This window comes from Pseudopodoces humilis, chromosome 9 (assembly GCF_049639895.1).
Source record: "Pseudopodoces humilis isolate 2021_Gansu_Grassland_sample_001 chromosome 9, ASM4963989v1, whole genome shotgun sequence".
Taxonomy (NCBI): Eukaryota; Metazoa; Chordata; class Aves; order Passeriformes; family Paridae; genus Pseudopodoces; species Pseudopodoces humilis.
In genome coordinates, this window is record NC_142208.1 from 17693852 (window position 1) to 17715561 (window position 21710).

Genomic DNA, 21710 nt, shown 5'->3' on the forward strand with positions numbered 1-21710 from the left:
AAGATTTGGTGCTACTATGAATTCAGATAATGGACTAAATGATTAACAAACTTGACAGAGTCAGTTTTCTCCTACATAATCTGCAAGTCTTAAAAAAGTCAACTTCTCCAAGGCAAGCAGCACTTTAACCAAGTAAGGGAGGCCAGTCAGCACTAGCTTTGACATGATGAGCAATCAGGGTGGAAAAAACACAATGAGTTTTTTTTGTGCCTAGGGTGGTAAATTTGTAGATGCACCAGATTCAGTACATGTGTACACGTCTGTACAGGGTGTGTCTTTTGGAATGGTTTACTGGAGCTTTTGGAAAAGAAGAGCCCAGGAAGTAACACTCAAGCACCATGTCTGATATTGCTGTCTGCTGCATTGATCTCAGAGCTGCTTTTGTACAGTGAACAATTAGGATTTGCTTATTGATGCATTCAGTAGAGAAAGCAATAGTACTAATAATCTTACATTTCCTCCTGGACATATTTCTTATGCACTCTCTTGCTGGTTCAAGTCCCTGAAATATTTTATGAGCTTTGTGAAATTCAGCATTAGGTAGGATTGAAAAACACCCTGGATCCTCAGGTCAATGAGAGGAACATGCTAAACAAAGCAGTGGAGAAACAGCAGGACTCCTCAAAGCCTCACTTTATGCTCACTTTCCTCTCCCCATGCCCATGATGGTATCATGGTCCCTCCTGCTCTGCTACCCTGTAGTGGCAGCCAAATCAGAGGCTCAAGGCAGCAGGACCTAAGGAGCAAAAGCAAAGGTCTCAAACCTGTACTAAAACTTGCATGAGATCTTAAACATGACCCAGGCTGTTCTTTCCTTGCTATCATAATGTATCAATTTGAGGCCTGTAGCATTATTTGTTTAATGTCAGTAAATGCACCAGGGCATTGTAGCTTGTTGCTTTCTAGGGCTTTACACTGGGCTGATCCTTTTGGAGTCTTTCTGTGAAAACCACATCCTTTAATCTGCAGTAAAGCCTGAGAGTTTACAGGGCAAATGCCCCTTTCAGTGGATGAGGAGCACAAAGCATTGCTGGCGGGCACACCCACCAGCCTACAGAGTGGTGGGCAAGAGAAGAGTACAGTAACATCAGGCTGTCATCAGGCTTATTGTATTTGTCTTAAATAACTACAGCCCTGGCCACTGTTTTCTATCCCTGTACTGGCAGAAACCTCCCTCAGCAACAGTATGAGCTAGATAACTGGATTAGTAACATGATACAGTTGAAAAATATTCCTAACTGGGGTGGGAGATGAAACAGGCTCTCCTTGAAGAAACCTGGAAGACTGCTGCTTGGAGAATGGGCTAGAGAAAAGACAGAGCCTCCAGCCAGATCCTGTATTTGGCAGATTTAGTTCCCCCCCATATCTGGGGTCTCTGCTTATTTCTTTGTCATTGGGATGAGCTTAGGCACAGGGCACAGAGAAGTGGATTTTCCATTCCATGAAGTGTGGGAGGCACAGCAGTGTTTCCCAAAATTACCAGCATGAAGGCACCTACCACCTTTGTCTGAAGAGCAAATGTGCAACTGAAGCTGTCAAGAATAACCTGAACTTTTAGTTGTGCTCCTCAAGTGAGCTGTTCTCCTGCACCACTGTGCAGGCACTATGTGGAGCAGCAAGTTCATGACTCAGAAAATTCTCACCTTTGTTCCCAAGCACACACGCTCTTTGTCTCACTGTTACAGGCACATGACAAGGAAAGATTGCCTCTGCAGCTTGTTGAGGGGTAGTGAGTATTTAGGATTGAAATATTTTTGGAGACAGAGATGTGCATGCTTGGTGAAACACTAGGGCAAAAGTCTTCAATGTAGGCAGATTTTCCTCGAAAGAGGAAGTTAAATCATACAGGAAACATGAACTCAAGTCCATTTCTGACCCATAGAGTGACTGAAGATAACATTCAGCAAGCCTATGGCAAAACCTGCTCTTCTGAGAGATCTCTAGGGCTATTTCAATACCCCCATAAACCTACCCACTGACTCCTCATTGCAGAGCAATGCAGCTTCATTGGATGTGGGTGTCTTTCGCCTAGTGCATCAATGGCATTGATCATTGAATATCATGAATATCAACATACCCAGAGGAGGCAGGTGTTGGAAAAGGGAGAGGTGAGCCTTTGGAGTTTTTATTATTGTTATTGATTAGATAGATAGAGGTATCTTTTACCCTAGCTGAGCCTTAAATTGATCTAGCAAAAGATGTTATGAAAAAACAATGCTGTACAGTGCTGCAGAAGGCAGTCAAACCAGAGGCAATTAATATGGTGACTTGACAGCTTTGCCACAAATAGTATTTATAAATCATAAAAGTGGGTTTTTCCTGCATTCACACTACCACGGAACCTGGGGAGATAGAGCTTATTTATAGACAATAGTGCTTGGGAATGGGAAGACAAGGAGAAGGCTTGACCACAAACTGAAGGAAATCCGATATTCCTGATTTCACACGTTCTCCTAGCCGGGAACACGTGGCAGCACAGAGAGACAACCTGATGGACAGCGCGTCACCCCAGCAGGATGTCCTGGCCCCCTCTGGGCCCACCAAGGAGCGCAGTGCCACGGAAGAGCCCGGAGCGGCAGTGTCACCCTGGGAAGGGCTGCTAATGGCCCCAGCTGACCCGGCTGGACTGGACCGTGCCCCGGGGGTGATGACCTTTCGGGGAGGTGGGAGGGCAGGAGGCAGAGTGGGCGCTGCCTCCCCGTCTGTCCGTGCCGTGCCGAGGCGCGCAGGGGCCGGGGGCATTTCAGGGGGCTCCTCGCGTCCGACGCCCGCTGCCCGCATTGGGGGCTCCCGGCGAGCGATCACCGCGGCTTTGTCCCGCTGCTCTCCCCGCCCCGGGAAGGCGGGCTGACAGCGCCGGCAGCCCTCGGCACCCCGGCACACGGGGGCTGCTCCGCGCCGCCGCCCCGGGCCCAGCGCTGCCGGCGGGGACAGCGCTCCCTCAGCGGGGCCCTCACACGGCCGGGCTCGGCACGGCCCTGGGGGTCGCGCCGCCCGCGGAGCTGGGCTCCATCACCGCCGCCTTCGCCCGCGACCGGCGGGGTTTGCGTGACACCGCCGGCACTCCCGCCGCCGCTTTATGTAACCCGCCGCTCGGACCCGCTTATAAAACGCCGCCAAGGCAGAGCCACCGCCGCTCGGAGCGCCGCGGCGGCCACGAGGTAACGGCGCGGGCCGGGCCGGGCCGGGCGAGCTGCGCTCCTGGCGGGGCCGGGGCGGGCGCGGGTGGGGGAGGAGAGCGGAGCGGAGCGTGGTTTGCCGGGTCGGGTCCTGGCTCCGGCTTAGTGGCGAAACCAGCGAAACGCGGGGCGTGGGTGGGTGACAGAGGGGCACTGCCGTGAGGGGCTGCTGCAGCCCGAGCCTACCTGTAGCCTCTGCTGAGCTTTCTCGTCCTTTGCCATCCGTGCACACACACGCTTGCCAGTGCAAATCGGTAGCTTTACAAAAACCTGCACAAAAGGGTGTACGGTGAATGCAACCATCGAACCTAGCCAGGACAGATACAAGCAAAATGTTCAAAAGTCTAACAAGGTCCTTGTCCCTAGTGTCAGTGTCATCCTGTTAGTTTTTTTTTTTCCTCACCATCTGTTGTGCAACCTTTCAAGTGTGTAAGCCATCTCTTGTTGATGTAACTAGCATATCCTGTGTTGTATCCCATAAGCAAGTCTTTCCCAGGGTTGACTAGCCTTAGAGTTAAGTATGGGTCCAAACTAAACTACCCTTCCTTTGCTCTTAGTTTTATTTCACTTGTACAGGAAAAAGCTTCTGCAACTTGTTGAACTTACACTGATAGGAAGAGGCAGAGAGGAAAGGACAATTCCCATTTCTTTAAACCTGGCTTTTGTAGCTCCAGTTTCCCAATAGGGTGACCATCTCTCTCTCCTTGAGAAATCTACTTCTGCTGTAGTGGTGGTCCTTGCTAGTTATCAGCCTCTTTGTCCTGGGAGGAAAGAAGTGCAGACGGTGGGAAATTGGTGATTGGTGGGATACTTCTACCTTCACACAAAATTCAAGGAACTAGCAATGGATGTGTTTGTGGTCAGGTCTTTCTCCCTATTCTTTTAACCTGATGAGCACCTGGGCTTTCCCCATCATCACAGTAATTTTTAGCATGGGCAATTGTTATTTTAATCACATTTATATCTCTGAAACAGACTTGTGCAGCCAACAAGATGTGACTGGCCTTCATTTTCATAAACAACAAACATTTTTCTTGCTGTGGTTCTTTATATGGATTCATTAATAGGCTTTCTCTGCTGGCTTTGTTGGGGGGGCAGGGGGCTAAGCATGTTATGACTGAAAAGGATGAGCTTGAATCTCTTTAAGTGGTGACAGTTTTCATTAGTAGTACCGACTGTGTTACAAAAGATGGTGGCCATCATAGGTAGGCTTGTTTTTGCCTCATTAGATGCCCTTTGAGCAAGCATCATTTACTTCAAGAACATACTTCTTGTTCTTAAAGGTTAGTTCTAAATTTGTGGATTTCCATGCCTTTGGGGACTACTGGATGTCTTCCGGTGCGGATGTCCATCCTTTTGGAAACTTGGCATGTGTACCGATTGGTGTGGTGCACATGAACTTGCTCTTCCAAGACACTTTCTGGAGAAATTTTTGTTCACATGTCTCCTTCCCCGCGTATTTCTGTGTTCTTCATCTCAACAGATGGGAACTGCTCAAAACAACAGCGACCTCAAAAATCTCCATGCAGTGGAGCTTGACCTGTGTAACAAGGACATGATGTCAGACACATTTGATCACAGCATTATTTCTGTTGGAGAAGAGGAAGGAGCGGGCAGTTTCCAACGTTCTGTTCCAACACAAGAGTCCCTCCGATCTCCTCGTGGCTCCGTTGTGAGTTTCCATAACATCCAGTACTCTGTTAAGCAGTCCAGTGGATTCTTATGTAAAAGGAAAATCGTGGAAAAGAAGATTCTTCATGATGTTAAGTAAGTGTTTGCTTAAATTAAATACTAGAGGGTAGGAATTAATCTGCTGCTGTGAACCAGTGACCTCGTGTCACCTTCCAGATCCAGCTGTGCTGGTACAGAAATTACTGCCCTCCTGCCAGTCAGCAGTTCATGTAAGCACTTTGATTTGCTTTTAGGCAAAATAGCTGGGATGTAGATGAAGTAGTTTCAGTTATTGATTGGAGCAAATTAGGACCAAACTTGTGTGAACTCTTCTGCCGTAAGATCTAAGGACTCCCTTAACTGAGGTTCAAGGTGTAGTCAGAGGAAATGAGCAACAGAGAGCAGTTGTTGCTTCTTTTCAAGACCCTGCTGAGCAGAGAAGACAATTTTTGTCTTTTGTAGATTGCTTTTTATGTCCAGTTCTGATTCTGTTCTGACTGGCAGTCTGGGACAGAAAGGAGAAATGTGTATTGATTTCAGATTTGAGAAGTTTTTAATCTCTGAAGTTTTTCTTTTAACAGCATTTTGTTCACATCTACTAAAATTGGCATATGGGTGGTCCTTGTAAATGTCCTTATTTGTAAACAACTCTTTCCTTCTTCCAGTGGCATTATGAAACCAGGCTTGAATGCTATCCTGGGGCCAACAGGGAGTGGAAAATCTTCGTGAGTACCTTCTGCTCATTTAAATGGACAGTCAGCTGTTCAAAATATATTTGGGATTCTGAGGGTTAGGGGAGATGTGAGGTATCTGCAGGCTTAGACCTTTGCATGCCTTTGAGAAATCTGGTGATGCAGTTTGACCTCCTGCCCCTCTGTCAGCTTTGCTGAAGTTCTTGCACCGTGACTGTGTCATATCCCTCATTTGCTCCAGTTGGTGCTCCCTATTACTGCAGTCTGGTGGTGGCCTGAGTTAAGACACCAGGCAGAACTGAGGTGACTGGAGCTCAGATGTAGGCTCTGTTCTGACTAGTAATGGGGTGGGGATGGGGTACAAGTTCCCCTGGGGCATGGAAGATGTCAACCCCTCTGAACTCTCTGCAACATGAGAGTTCCTTGAAGCTGCTAGGTCAGACCCCTCTCTGACAGCTGACAGGAACATGGTGTAATGCAGTCTGTAGGATGCTCTGATCTTTACCCCAGCTTGGCTGTGGCCTGCTGGTGGGGGTACACATATGCTTGAGGTGTTTGGATGAAGGCACAGAGAAATACTGTGTAGACTATCTCCATCCAGTCCTAATGCTGTTTTCTCTCCTGTGGTAAGAGAGCTCTTTGTCACTCTTCCACTTTAAGAATGTCAGACAGTTGCAAATATGGCCAGGGTTCACACAGGTGCGTCTTTGTGGTGACCATTGATGTTCTTTTCTAAGGAGCCTGCTGGTTAATCAAGATGCTTTCAAGAGCAGCACTTCATCAGGGCAGTTTACTTATCTGGCAGACAGGCTGGCCTCTGCATTGGCAGTAAGGAGAATCCAGTGATACGTGAAAAAAAATTACTTTCTAGAATTAATCTTAACTCTTGTCTTGTTTACACCCATATGGATTAATTTCCTTGAGATCAGAGGAGTTAGTTCAGTGCTCCCCTGGCTGGAGAGCAGCCTGCAACGACTCAGCAGGGTGCTTTTGTCTCTGTGCATTTGAGGTTATCTGTAAATACACAGACCAAGTTTATGTCTGTAGGGGGTTGACTGTTGTGAATTGTGAGCGTCTGTACACTGCCATACTGCTGTGGCACACCGTGTGCTGGAAAATCCTGGATGTACACCAGACTTTCTGTACAAAGAGCTAAACCCTGCAGAGTAGGGGAAGCCCCTTCCTGTGCCCTCTGGTTTCAGCATACTGTGAGCAGGCTGTAACTCAGTCATGGCTGGTGGTACTTACCCAGTCAAGGGTAAAGGCAGCAGTTATTGCAGAACCTAATGTCTGGTGTTTGTTTGAAGTCTCCTAGATGTGCTGGCTGCCAGAAAGGACCCAGCAGGTCTGTCTGGAGAAGTGCTTATAGATGGCATCCCACAACCTCCAAATTTCAAGTGCATCTCAGGATATGTTGTGCAGGTGAGTAACTGCCTTCCTGGAGGCCTGGGAAACCTTGGGATGGGAGACTACATAAGATGAGGAAACATGAATGACTAGTTCAGGTAATTTTCAGTGATCCCTACAGAGCCTAATTTGATAACTCAGATGTTACAGTGTTTAGTTTTTATCCAGGATATGGAAGACAATAAGATCAAACTGTTACTCCAACCTAGCCAGGCATAGAGGTGTGTCTTCCCACAGCCCCACGGATGCCCAAACTGCTGGGCTACTGTGACTTGTCCTTTGGGCTCTGCCCTGAAGTGCTAGGAAAGACTTTTAAAAAAGGGAGGAAAAAAATCATGACACCCAAAATCTCTTGTTGTTAAACTCAGAAGCAGTTCTAGCTGGCAGAAGTACCTTCAAACTATCAGACAATAATTCTAGGAAATAAATAGATCCCTGCTGTTCTTCCTCTGATTCTAGCTGGCTGTGACAGAGGTTCATTCCACTTGGAGACAGGAAAAGCCAGCTGAATCTGCGGAAGTGGGTGGAGGCCTGGACCAATAATAGACCCTCAAAGCCCTGGGGAACTTTGGGGAGAAGGGGATTCTTGGCAGCTGTATGAGCAGCCAAATCTGGAAACCATCCAGGGTTCTGACTGCAGGCAGATGTGACACAGGCAGCTGAACACTGCCAGCTGGGGGCTCTGGGAGGATCCATGGGATGAGACTGGTGCTAAATCTTGATCCTGCAGGTCAGAGATCCCCAAATTCTCAGGGGATGATTAATAGCCAGTAAGTTTCTTACAAGTGGTCCCAGTTGGAAACATTTGTCTCTCAAATGTCCAAAGCAACCAAACATAACCTTAAAATGTTAAGCAACTTGGTGAAACATTAAATGGTTTCTCCCCCTTCCCACCCAATGCAGCACTCCCTGGATCAATAAAGATGGACCAAAAACTACAAGCAGCACTGAAGTCCTAAATACGTAATTATAGGATCATTTTTATGCAGATAAGCATATAGGCATGCTAAGTCATCTGTCACCCCTATAAAATTACTGGTTGTCTCTCCATTCATGCTGTGAGAGTGAAGGTGTCATGTCACTGATTCACAGTTCAAAAAAACAAATTCACAGTTTAGTTTTCAGTGTAGGGACTCAACAGTTGTATTGGTGGATCTGAGAGTGGAAGATGGGAGGCTGGGATCAGAGACTGAGGGGTTATGGGAAGGGAGGACATGAAAGGCCTAAACCATCTTTGGCAGCAAAGCAGCACATTCTTGTGTTCCTCTGTTAAGTCCAGTGGCAAACATGGTTGACTGGTATATCATTTGCTGGTGATGCACTACAGCTGACACAGGCAGAGTCTTAAAGCAGGCAAGAATCTGGTGCCCTGCAGCTTAGGGGATGTCTTCCAAAGATGGCTGATGTAACAGGCAAGTTTGTCAGCAGCTATCCAGTGTTGCAGCCCTTTCTCATCATGTGGTAGGATACAGAATTGGTACAAATACCAAAGTGGGGGTGATGGAGATGCATGGAGCTCTGAATGGACCTGATGACGAATCTCTATTAGGCTCATGGTTGTTGCAGGTTGCTGGATTTTGCTCAGGTCTGTTATTTGGATAGATTTGATTTTCTCTCAAAGTGCACGTGACTGTTGAAGGTTTTGAACCCTTAGAATAAAGTCTTAGGTCCAAGAGTTGTACATAGCTGAAACATGGCAGGAACATCTTGGTGCAATATTCTTGCTTCTCTGAGAAGCTGCTGCCAGTGAGGAGCTGGGGAACACTCCTTGCTGGCAGCTGAACTCAGCAGGTGCTCTGGACCACAAAGAGGTATGGCTTACAACTGGGAACAGAGCTGACCAGGGTGATTCCCTGAGTGTCTCTACCTTGAACACTGAGCACTAGCAACATCCTTTGGCTCCAACTGGCTTCCAGTCAGGAATTTAACTCTACAAAAACACTACCTGCTTTGCCTCACTTTGGTTAGTAAGAAAAATGCACATGCACTGCAAAGTGGCACTGTCTGCACTTGAACTTCTCAGCCTGAAAGCAGGCTAGGGGGTTGCTTGGTGTAAGCTGTGGGGCCTGCAGAGCTGCAGTCTCCCCTTGCCTGCTGCAGAAGGACTTTGAATCTCATGTCATGTAAAATTTGAAGTTGTCCTTCAGTCTGGGTTCCACTGTGGTCTGCAAACAGTTTATCCAGTTAGTGCCACTAAGGGACTCTATACTATACCCACTCTGCAGCTGAGGAGTCTTTTCAACTGTCCGTTTGTACTTTCAGGATGATGTTGTTATGGGCACGATGACGGTGAGGGAGAACCTGCAATTCTCTGCTGCGCTGCGACTCCCCAGCTCCATCAGCATTAAGGAGAAGGAAGAGCGAGTCACCCAGATTATCAATGAGCTGGGATTAAGCAAAGTGGCTGATGCTAAGGTGAGCAGAGAGAACACCTTTCTCAGAAATCATACTACCTCTGGAAACTGAACCATTTGTCTCTGGGCAGTATGGTGTATGTAGTGCAGTTACAGGAAACTAAACAGGAACTTGACTAAACCATATTGCATGCAAGAAATCAGTCTCCAGCTCAGGAGGGAGCTTGGAGAGAGGTATTTATATTTGCTACTAAAGGGAGATGATTTTGGACCGTGTCCAGCATGTTGTATAAATTCAGAAGGGAAAGAGTCGCTTAGTCATTGTATCTTGGAAAGTTGTTCAGTCACTTCCTGGCTTTGTGGAACAAGACAAGAAAATTGTTTTCTCATTTCTGAAAGCTCTGAGGGATGGAAAACTGGTCTTTGATGGAGAAGTTCTGTGCAGAGCTTGTATTAACAGGCAAGCTACCAAAAAAAGGCATCCCCACATGCCAGTGCCTCCTCTGAATGCTGTGACCTCGCTGTGTCTCTTCCTTGTCAGTGTCATCCTTGTTCCCTGAAATCATAAGGCACCTGGTACCTCTGAAAATCAGGCTCAGCATACTGCTACCCAGTCCCTCACACTGAGTCAAACTCACCTGCTGCTGGCCCTTGAGTTCATTAAAGGGACTCCGAAAATGAAAATGGCTGGGTGTGGAAAGCCCACAGCTCCAGAGCATGCACTCACTGGGTCTTGTTGAAAATATCTGATTTCTTCTGCTTGCAGGTAGGAACTGAATTGATCCGGGGAGTGTCTGGAGGGGAACGGAAGAGAACCAACATTGGGATGGAGCTCATCACAGAGCCGCCAGTCCTTTTTCTGGATGAACCGACAACTGGCCTTGATGCCAGCACAGCCAATGCAGTTCTCATCCTTCTGAAGAAGTAAGAGTCAGCTCTTCAGGGCTGTGTTGCAATTTGGTTTTCAAATCATTAGTGAAAAAAGGAATGTTCTTATGACCAAGTAGTTATAGTTCTCCTTAAAAAAAAAAACCTAAAAAAAACCCCCAAAAAACCCCCAAAAAACAACAACAACAAAAAAACCTCCAAACAACTAGACAAATATACTCTGAAGTAGTGGTAAGTTATTTGTTTGGGTTTCTTCCAAGGCCTTTTTAAGCTTATGGGAATCTTTCCACAGCAAGCATTGGATTGGAGCCCAAAAAGCAGATGTAGCTTGGACAGCTTCCCTTTGCCACAACGAAGGGTGGACTGGGAGGTCAGGCCTTGTAATCATAATTTCTTGGCCGTCCATCTGAGTCTTATTACCTGACAAAAATCTTGAACTCAGATTAAACTTCACCTGCAGATTTACCCTCAGTGTCCTATGTTTTGGAGATGAGCTGTCTTCTGACAATTAGAACAAAGTTATATGCAAGGAGGACGAAAGAGGCTTATTTAATGAGAATGACTTTCTAATCCTCCTCCTGCGTTTGTGGCATGTTGTCTGGTTTTGCTTGTTGGGGTTGCTTTGCTCTGGTGTTTGTGAATATAGGTCCTTGTTGGGCATCAGTGCTAAAGCACTTGAAAGAGCATCTGACAAACCTCAAGGAAAACTTGTTTTGAATTTTCTTTAGAGTAAATCTTCAGCAGAAGAGCTAATAGAAATCTCAGCTGGCCAGACTTCCACAGCTTGATAAGTAACACCTGGTACTGTCATTGAGCACAGTTCCAGTTAGTCAGGTTGACTTCTGGTATAAAAAACATGTAAAGAGGGTTTATACACAGCTGTGGCCTCAGGCTTTGCTAGCTACAGACAGCATCTTACTTTGGCTACCTGGACTGCAGTGATGGTCTCCTGTAATGATTGGTGCTGTCTTGAGAGTCTTGATGCAGTGGTAGAGAAGGGAGAGAAGGTTTTTCTGGGTCAAGACCCTGAGAAGTTGCCAAGTATTTGTCTTGGATTTTGATACTTAGGGTTTACCTTCCTGAAATCCAAAGTGTGGTGTACTTAAGAGATGCTTTGTTTCTATTTCAGGCTCTCAAGAAGAGGGCGAACCATCATATTTTCCATCCATCAGCCTCGTTACTCCATATTCAAGCTGTTTGACAGTCTGACATTACTGGCTTCAGGAAAGGTGCTGTACCATGGTCCTGCAAAGCATGCCCTGGAGTACTTCAGTTCTATTGGTAAGTCTTCCATGCCAAGAGCAAAAGCAACTGGCTCATGAGTTAAATCTGTGTGTAGATTCTTGCCCTAGCACTGGATAACAGGCTCATGCTTTTCTATCACTAGGATGTTAGAGACTGTACACATACAGTCTGAGCAGTGTTATGTTAGAACAAGAAAAAGACTGAGAAACCCAAAAATTTTCAAGACAAGAGAGCATGGCTCTCTTGCCTTTGTTTTGCCTTGCATGAGGACAAAAGCCAAGAATCGCTTAGACATGTATAATCATAATGTCCAACAGACAAGATAATGCCTGTAGTTGTACCAGGCCTCCATGGCAGATTCAGTGGTTTTTGAACCACAGCCTGCAGATTGGCAGCAATCTGTACAGGTTGATCCAAAAATATGCTCCAGACTGAATGCAGGTGGGCAGCCAAGAGGATAAAATTATGGTGTGTCTTTAAGATGGGTTAATAGTTGCACTGCTGGGTGGCTGCCCTGTCTCTGAATAAGTAGGGTGAGGATGTCTGACTATAATGAACAGAGAATGTGGAGTGAACTTCCAATCTTTAGATGCAACTGTGGACACATTAAATTGTAAGTTTTCCCTGCCTTTAAGGGAGGTGCTTTAACCAATGTCAGTACTTCTGCTCCTCCTCTTAGTAGCTCAATTCCTTTCTCTCAAAGCTGTAGAAGCGTCTTTGGGTTTGTTTGTTTTTAATTTCCTCCTTGTCCCACACTTAGAACTGTATTATAAGAAGCTGCTCTTGGACAGCCCTTCCTCAACCTTGTGACCAGGGAAACACCAACAAGAGTTCAGCTTCTGGAAGAAATATCTGAGGCTGTAGAGTGGACATCCAGGAGCCTCTGCTGAGGAACTGTGTGTCTTTCAGAGTGGAATGTGGTTAAACAGCACTGGGAAGGAGGCAAGAGCTGTCCACACTGAGCCATGGTAGAAGCAAGTTAGAGATTTCTCCTCACCTGAAATCAGTGAATAAGCAGCTTTGAAGCTCTTTAGATACACCAGATTCACCATCTCCTAAATCCTGTCCATCTACTGCTGAAAGTAACTCTTAGGAAAATCAGTGAAGTTTTCTGGTAAAAGGGTTATGGACAAGTGATATAGTATTAGACCTGACCTTCTGAGGTGTGCCATGTGCAATGCAAACACATTGCATGTGTGGTTTTGGTTTGGTCTGTTCTTTTTTTTTTAAGGATATGAATGTGAACCCTTCAATAATCCAGCTGACTTCTTCCTCGATGTCATAAATGGTGATTCAACTGCTGTGGCAGCGAGCAAGGAAGATCACAGATCTGTGGACACAGGAAAAGGTAAATTGTGAAGGAGAAATCACTGCTGGTTAGTGTAGAAGGGAAATTCTATGTGGTGATGGCAAGCTTTTATTCTCTGGGTTTTCTTGAGTCTAAGGGCATTTCATTATCTTTTTGTTTTTCCTACTAATAGATATACTTTGTTTTGGGCTTCTTTAAAGAGATCAGAAGACTTTTTAAATGGATTTTTTCGCTTCAGTAGTATAGGAGAGCAATGACAAATACCAAAAATTAAAAAAAAACAAACAGTGAGGGAAAGACTAGAAAAACTAGAACTTAGTCTCAAGAGGCAGCTGACAAGTTCAGTCACATAAGAGGCTGCTGCAGAGAAGACAAGGTAGATTGGCTAAGGAGTGTTGGATTTACAGGAGAGTGAAAAAGATTGGAACTGTTAGAGAACAAATTCTCTACCAATATAGTGAGTGAAATGTTTGGAAAGGCTTGGGGATCATGTAGCACATCGTTGACTGAAGGACTATAAGGGAACAGATTTTGTAAAGCAGTTTTTGGTGATGCGAATCAGAGCAAACATTGTTTTTTCCCAAATTCAATGAAACAATGGTTTTCTGGTGCCATGTTACAAGAATATGACCATTTTGTGCCAGAAAGAATGGGCAGGTTAGCTGGGTTCTATTAAAAATGTAGGAAAAACCTCTCACTCAAGATAGCCTCTTAAACTCAGAGCTAAGGCTTGAACAACTCAAATTCTCTGGGCGTTTCTGCATTTTTCTTCAGAATTTCTCCAGAATTGCTGAGTTTATATCTGAAGGTCAGGTTCATAGGGAATCAGAAGCTATGTCTTGTTTTTCTCACTCAGAAGTGAGCTGTGACAATGGAGTGGCAGAAGAGAATGTGGATAGCAGTGTGGTAGATGTGCTGCACCAGAAATATCTCAGCTCCAGCCTATATCAGAGCACAAAGGAAGCACTGGGAAAAGTGGAACTTGGACGGGGAAGCAAGCAGAGACTATCCAAGCAGGAGCATGAGATTACCTATGCAAATGGATTCCTGACTCAGCTGTACTGGGTGTCCAAGCGTTCCCTGAAAAATCTCATCAGGAACCCACAGGCCTCCATTGCACAAGTAGGTAACGATTGCTAGAAGTCTCAGATTCCTGCTGCTCTCAGTCCCATAACCTGCAGTTTGTAGGACAGAATCATGTTTTCAAAGGCAGTTAGGGAAGCAGAAAAGTCCTGTGCCACTGCCATCTAAGTGGAGTGTGATGCTCAGCTACCTTTGTGGCCTTTGGAAAAAGATCTCCAGTTTAGTTTAGCACAAGGGCTACTGCACTGAAGATTTGGGTGTGGGGAAAGTGCTCCATTCTCTGGTTCACATAGGGAACCTCTAGGGCGATATTAATTTTGTGCCTCACTTTAAAATTTAAACTTGGTTATTCTATAAGCATGTTTCTACTAAACTCTGCTAGCTCCTCTGAAGTAGAAAAGTGAAGGGGATAAAATCTGAAAAACTGTCATAAGGATTTTAATTGTCTGTGTCATAGGTACACATTGCCTCACAAGAGCAAGGCTTTAGGCAGGTGTGAATCTTAAACCCTGCATATGACTTAATAATGTTAGTTCCTAATTTTTTTACTTATCTGAAGGATTTCCTTTTTCCTTTCTTCTTTCCACTTCCAGATTGCTGTGACCATAATTCTAGCCTTGGTTGTGGGTGCTATCTTTTTTGGTGTAAAACTGGACCGAAGTGGCATTCAGAATCGGTAAGATGAAAAGCCACAGCTTTGCTCATTTTTCTATCTGTAACAGTCAGGTTTGAGGCACAGGGAAGGAAGGCCTTGGGATCTACTTGAAATACAAAGGAGGGTTGGGTTCACAAGTCTCAGTGCACTGCAGCATGGAATTGTCAGGGGTCCTAAAGGGGCCATAGTTCTGTCAGTCTTGCACATAAGTACAAAGGGGATGTAAAAGGGAAGATAAAGGATACAGCTAAGATTTTCAGTAGCACAGTTAAATATCTCCATTCTGTGAACGGAGAAAAGCACTGACTTGATGGTGTGATGGTGTCTGAGGCTACCACTGTTTGTTCTGGTTGTTCTCTCACTTCTCTACTGTTCTGTTTTGCCGTCTAGGGTTGGATCCTTGTTCTTTGTCACTACAAACCAGTGTTTTTCCAGTGTCTCTGCAATTGAGCTATTCATCAGAGACAAGAAACTATTTGTGTAAGTAGTAAGGCACTTGGACTGTTTCATACCCTGGAATAAGATGGGGCAGTATCTTAGATGCTGAACAAAATTATTGCCACCAATACTTGATCGCTTCCTTGCAACATCAGATTGTAATAGTAATGCTCAGTTAGTCTGTAGAGCAGGGATGTGAAATACTAAGAGCTGGGGGAAGGAGGAAATGCTTTTACTTGCTCGCTGTGTGACTGTTTACTGCTTTTCCTACCCTCTTTTGGTAACAGGTGCTTTTGAGTTCTGCATCTGTGAATCCTGTGGACTGTGAATCTTTCCTGCCCTCTTTCTCACAAGCACTGACACACAGTCTTGCAATGGTCCTAAAGAGGCAAGACTGTGCAAAAATGAAGGGAGAGTTCCTGGAAAAATTTTGCAAGGGATGCTCAGATGAAGGGGGCCACTGTCTGGCTTATAAGGGCTCGCTAGTAATCAAGAGCATCTCTCTGTTTAGAGAGGGATGTGCTTGATTATTATATTGTTGTTGTAATTACTTTAATATATCATTAAATATAGTTACTGTATTTATTACCTTTATTTGCTTATAATATTATTTATGTGTAATATTTTTATAATTACATTTATATTTATACACATATATGTAGATGTTTTTGTATGTGTGTATATGTTTGTAAATGCATGTAGATACAGTATACACACATGTATACATACATATATGTTGGAAGTGTAGTTTGGAGGTGCCTCCAGCTCATGCAGTAGAAGGGCAAGAGACAGATCCTGTGCAGTGAAAAGGAAGCTGGAGATTTATGCCTGGAATGTACATGTTGACCCACAGGCTGCTCAGAGTCGCTTGATATTGTCCCTAACAGCTGCTCAGGAGTGAAACTGCCCCACACTGCCATTTCTTGCTAGTCTGGAAGACTAGCTTGCCAGCATAGTTTACCAGCTGCATCAGTGGGGATTTAGGCACCTCACCTGTTAAAACATCTTTTCATGAGCTCCATTAAGCAGCAAAACAATCATAATGACGTTTAATTGCCCTATGAACTGGAGGTGAGTTTATATCCCAAAGATGTTTTCCCATTGCTGGATATCATTCCTTCTTCCCTGGAAGCAGCTCTATGAGTTAGCAGTGGATGAAGTGTTCTTCCCATTTATAGAAGCCTAATGCTTCCCTGTGCTCTTGTATTAAGGATCTTATTCTTTGAAAAGAGACTTAGGAGATTTTTTATGATATTTTACTTAGCAATCACACAGTCTTTCATTCACTTTCCTTGGAGGGCTGTCAGTTTGATTGCAGGGTCTGAGAGAAATCAGCCCTTACTTCATAGATTGTCAGTGATGGCACTGATAAAACAAGCATTTTGCATAGAGAGGAGTCAGTGGTAGAAGGAGCAGAAACAAATCAGGATAAACCAAACACGTACTCTAAGCTTGCTTCCTACAGAACCTCTAAATCTGTACAACTCCCCTCCTTCCTGTCCTCGCAGCCATCAGTACACCAGTGGATATTACCGTGTGTCTGCCTACTTCCTGGCCTTGATGATAGGAGATCTGCTGCCCATGAGAACTACTCCAGCCATCATATTCTCATGCATCAGTTACTGGATGATTGGTAAAGAATTGATGCTTTCATTGAACCTGTCATCTTCCAACACATTTGATTTCTGACTTAGCCAGATTCTTTGTATCTATAACATACTGCTGAACCTCCAACTGCTTGGCATCTTAACTTTGGAGGACTCTGGGGCAGGGGCAGAGACACCAGCAATCTAATACAGGGACCTGCCTGACAACATCTTTTGGTTAAACTCTTTAGGCCTTTGAAGCATGCATAGTTCCTGCCAACTCCAAACTTGATCTTTCTTCCTGATTTGCCTGTCTTGTATAGGAATCCAAGGGTACCTCTCTGGAATTCATAATGTGGTTGTTTACTGGACTCTTACCTTTCTGGTTTTTGATAGGATACCAAGCTGTTGCAGGGCGGTTCTTCTTCTTCATGCTGACCCTGATACTGGTGTCCTACACAGCCACAGCCATGTCCCTGGCTATCAGTGCTGGGATGGATGTGGTGGCTGTGGCCAATCTGCTCATCACCATTTGTTTTGTCCTGATGCTTGTAAGTATGTTAAGGGGGTGTGTGCTCCTTTGGTGGATGGGAGGGAAGAGCTGAGACCAGCTGAGAGGACCGGGTTGAGCTAGCCCTAGGCAGGCTAAAATATCCATAGTCCAGTGGTTCATCAGCCCCATGCTTGTGATTTTATTGTCTCTGTAGTCAAAGATAGACTTCTGCCAGCTTGTAGTCTAAGGGTTGGGTGCAGTTCAGTAGTTGTGATGCCACCAGAGCTTTCCTAACAGTGTGCCACACTTGTCCTTACAAAGACTGACTTTAAAAAAATCTTGCATTTCCATTATTAGAAATCTAAGTGATCAACTAGATCATTTAAAAGGAAAAAAACCTTGAAATAAACTTTAGATCTGTTGATTTTTTACATTAATTTTTGCTGCCCAAGTGGGATTAGAAGGCACAAACCCTCTCTTTTTTGTAATCCAATATTGCCCTGGGGTTCTAGAAATTAATTCAATACTCTTCCCCAAGGATTTTTTAAGGAAGAGAACAAGTGAGAAAGGAATTTTGACTACTCATAGATGAGAGCTGTGAATTCTTTTTCAAAGAGGTGATGCTGGTGATGAAACTTCTTGACTGTGAAACCTACCAAATTACACATTTCTTGTTAGATGATTTCATACTCTGAGCCACAGTACATCCCTTATTCTTCGATTTGCAATTTAACCTTCTTTTGCAGTTAGCCAAGTGATAGTGCACTGCTTGAACTGTTCACTGTGGGTGTGGGTGAGAAGTGTGCTTGTGTAGTGAAGGGCAGCTGATGTACATTGAATTAAGTCACTCAAGTGCATAAGGACTAAGTGTATAAGGACTGTGTCCTGAAAGATCACTTGTGATAAAGCAGAGGGTGAAGTGTCATTTTAGCTATGAAGACCACTTGTACTTAGAAGTAAAAGCAAATATTTTTCCAGACAAGAGAAAGCATGAATAAAAGATGTAGGACAGAGGGCAAGACTGAAATAATAGCAGTTCTTAAGGCTCCCCATTTTTCTCCTTTTTTATTCTCCACTTTCTCACCTCCCAGTCATCCTTCTTTAGCCTCTGGCTAGCTTGACCAAAGGACAGTCCTCCTGAGTAAGAAGTTGTGATCATGCCTCTTAGCTCACATGTGGATGTAGAAAACCTTTCTGACCTCTTTGAAAGCAGTTGAGCTGAAGTAACTTGGGTGTGCTGTTGGGCCAGCAGCATGGGAGTGCTCCAAGGTTCCAACTCGTGTCTGTGGGTACAGGGATAACAGCAGTAGTTGATTCATCAATCCCAGTGCACCTCTGCCGGGAACTGCAGCATCTGTGCAGGAATGGTATTATTTGCAGTAAACAGAGTTTGTGACTCATAAATCTCTTCTGTTCTATTTCAGATCTTTTCTGGCCTCTTAGTGAACCTCCCTTCAGTAATGGGCTGGCTGAACTGGCTCAAGTACTTCAGCATCCCCCGATATGGCCTCACTGTGAGTAGAAAGTAGCATTGGTCTCCTCTGAGTAACATAGCCACACTGCTGCTTCCTGGAGAGGTTTTGAGTATAAACTGTGAAGTTTTCTTAAAGCCAGATTTAGTTTGTTTCGTTGCATGAATGTGGTAAAAAAAAAACAAAAACAAAAAAACCCAAAACAAACCAGCCAGCCTCAAAAAGGAAGCAAAAGTTAGAACTCTGCGTTAGAGCTGGAAGCCTCAGAGACTGAACAAACCCTTTGTGCTACAGAATTAGTGCTGCTTGGACAGCAGCAGAGCAGGCTGTCCAGTCAGGCATTAATTCCTAGCCTGAATAGTTGATCCCTGTGGTTTAGAATAAAATCAAATATTGTACAACCTCTCCAGACACTACTGTATGGGTGGCCAGTCTTAGGCCAATGACTTTCCAACTGGTTAAAGGATTTACTATAGTGCACAAGTCTTCAGCATGGCTTCCTCTGAAGTGAAATTTGACTTTTCTGAATAGTAAGCAGCAGAAATCTAAGGGTGCAGCTGCTTGAAACACAGTAAATAGATAGAGCAGGTCACAGGTGGCAGTTGTGTTTCCATCTCCTGTTTGCATCCTGGCCAAGCCTCTTTGGAAGGAATAGTGTTCTACTTTGAGTAACAATGACTGAAATGAATGCTGCAGCTGGCACAGGGTGGGAGATGTGCAAAATCTCATTGTTTGGGTATCACTGAGGTATTTTATCAGTGTTACTCAATGTGGAAGTGTCCTCTGAGATAGCAGTGAGTGCAGGATGCCAGTGCTGGGGAACCTTTCACCTCTTCAGCTGACTGTGCCATGCCTTCAGTGTGGTGGTGCTGGGGTTTCTGCATGCAGCCACATGGTTTTCTGGATAAGTAGATTGACCCAGGTGAAAGTGGATGAATGGGAACCTGTAGCTGGCAAGACAGAAACCCATGGCTAAGCAACTTGGAAGCCAAGGCCTGGGACACCAAACCACCCTGCATGTAGAACTTGGAGCAGTTCCTAAGAAAGGCAGTGATTAAGAGCTTAAAAATAAAAAGGAATATGAACATATGATTCCAAGAATGGTGGCATGTGTATTCTCGTAATAAAGTTCCTTTGAAGTGTTTCAGTTTTAACACCCCAAACCATGAACTCTGCTTCTTTCCCTAGGCTCTTCAGGTGAATGAGTACAGAGATCTCTACTTCTGTGGTGAGAAGAATCCAAATGCTACAGAATTTGTGGGAGATATGGGCAGTTGTCCCCCCAATATTACAGAAGAAATGTAAGTAACTCGTGGTGTTTCTGGGCCTGAATCATGATGACTTGCTTAAAGGGAAGTCTGACTGTGTCAGATTTTTTTACTGTTTGCAGAATAACCACGTACAAGCAAGTCTCAACATGTCCCAAAGTAATGTGTTTTAGGATTATACAGTAAAACTCCACAATTACTCAAGAGTGAAGTAGGGATGAAACTTTACTTGGGAAAATAGGCAGATGAGCTAAATTAAGTTTTGTATTTGATAACCTAGCCCTGACTGATCAGTTTCCCTAAACAAATCCAGGGTCACTTAATGGAAATGCAGTGTGTGGACAGTTACAGAGTTGCTGGAAAGCAGTAGACCTGTGATCAGAAATATGCCTCCACTACAGAACTTGTTTGTAAATAATGACCTTCCTACAGAAACAGAGAGAGCCAAGGTATCTCTCTCACAGAGCTCCATTTTGCCCCATTTGCAATACTCTTGGCTATGGATACCTTAAGCTGTAGCAGTGCAACCATTTCATGACATGTACTAGAAAGAAGGCAAACTGATTATTTTGCAGGGAACAGTGCTAGGGCATTGTTTCCATGGCTTTTGGACTTCCAGTGATTGTTGAAGGGAAACTAATGCTTCTGTACTTACTATGGTTTAAGGTGGTTCTGAAGTTTCCTTATAAATTGCCAGTTATCTATAAAGAACAGTTAGGTTGCTACTGAAAAATTACAAGAACTAGAGATCTAGATTTGTCCCTTGAGTTTCATTTGGTGATGGGTTCTCTATCACCTCTTTTGCAGTCGAGGGTAGAAGGATCTTTGTGAAACAGGAATAAAAGTAATTACCTGAAGATGTGTGCCACATAGTAATACGAACTTGTGTCCCGTGCTTTTCTGCAGGTGTTCTGGTGAAGCATACCTGTGCAGCCAAGGAATCGCCCCTACCAGCTGGGCAATGTGGGAAAACATAGTGGCTCTCTTCTGCATGACTGTTATCTTCCTTATCATTGCCTATGCAAAACTCCGGTTTATGAGGAAGTTCACGTAGACTCCTGTGTTGCCTTGCCCTGCAGTTTCTCAGGTGTTAAAACTACAAAGCTTGTTAGGGCCTACTGGAGATTGCCAAAATGTTTCAGCTGAGTTTGCTGGACTTCAGATGGGAAGCCTGTTCCCCTGTTTCTGGAGCATGATCTCCACAGGATTGCGGGTGTTAAGAAGAAATGCATTAATGTACATTGCATAAGTGATTTTTCCTAAGAAAATATAATTCTCATAATTTGTTAGGTACATATCAAACTTTATATTGTAAACCATTATTATTCTGTGGCCAGCTTATATAGAAAATATTCCGTTGAACATGTGAGCTTCTCCATCACAAAAGGTGGAAGGTGTTGGTGGCATTTATGCATTGATTTGTTTCCCCTTGTTAGTGCCTGTCATATCTGAGGACAGAGACTGTTCACAATGTGTTTGGGATGAATTTGATTGGAAGGCAGTACAGAGACCGAGCATTCATTACCAGGAAAGAACAGTTGTACTTTTAGTAGCTTCTCAGTGGAAGCTACTTCCAGAAACAACTTTAGCTTCATTAAAAACTAAACAGCAGTGGTATTAAATATCTCACCTAAGAAGAGAAATATATACTGTTGTACTGCAGAAAAAAGAAACCAAAAAATTTCCCTCCCCACTGTGAACAGCAAGAAATATATTTACTACTTAAAATGAGGAGAGGGAATTCCCTTTTTCTTTATTTTTTTCTAAATAAAAATTTGTATACTTACTACTGGCTGGAGTTTTTAGCAGCGGACACAGTTCTTAGCTACACTACCTCTATACAGTGCTACTTATACTATGGACTGAAAAAACCCTATATAGACACTGCTGTGGCAACTACAGCAACACGTACCACAGTCCCCACAGGATGGACTATCGTGCCGGTTCTTGTCTCCTGCCCACCTCATCAG

At 44.4% G+C, this 21710-nt stretch overlaps 1 protein-coding gene across 1 annotated transcript; it reads left to right on the top strand.

The window, feature by feature from the left end:
• Positions 1-2899: 2899 nt before the first annotated feature.
• LOC102111871 (broad substrate specificity ATP-binding cassette transporter ABCG2-like) lies at positions 2900-21526 on the top strand. The gene is made up of 16 exons (XM_005520564.3): positions 2900-3161; positions 4663-4946; positions 5516-5575; positions 6850-6964; positions 9212-9364; positions 10070-10227; positions 11321-11472; positions 12668-12784; positions 13602-13867; positions 14422-14504; positions 14874-14963; positions 16430-16554; positions 16904-17058; positions 18425-18514; positions 19661-19773; positions 20647-21526. The coding sequence occupies exons 2-16, from the start codon at positions 4663-4665 to the stop codon at positions 20792-20794; spliced, it is 2109 nt and encodes a 702-aa protein (XP_005520621.2). The 5' UTR covers positions 2900-3161; the 3' UTR covers positions 20795-21526.
• The last annotated feature ends 184 nt before the right edge of the window (positions 21527-21710 follow it).

Coding starts and splice junctions, on each gene's coding strand:
- LOC102111871 (XM_005520564.3), top strand. CDS start 4,663: ATGGGAACTGCTCAAAACAACAGCGACCTCAAAAATCTCCATGCAGTG. Junction 9,365..10,069: donor GCAAAGTGGCTGATGCTAAG/GTGAGCAGAGAG, acceptor TTCTGCTTGCAG/GTAGGAACTGAATTGATCCG. Junction 16,555..16,903: donor CATCAGTTACTGGATGATTG/GTAAAGAATTGA, acceptor GGTTTTTGATAG/GATACCAAGCTGTTGCAGGG.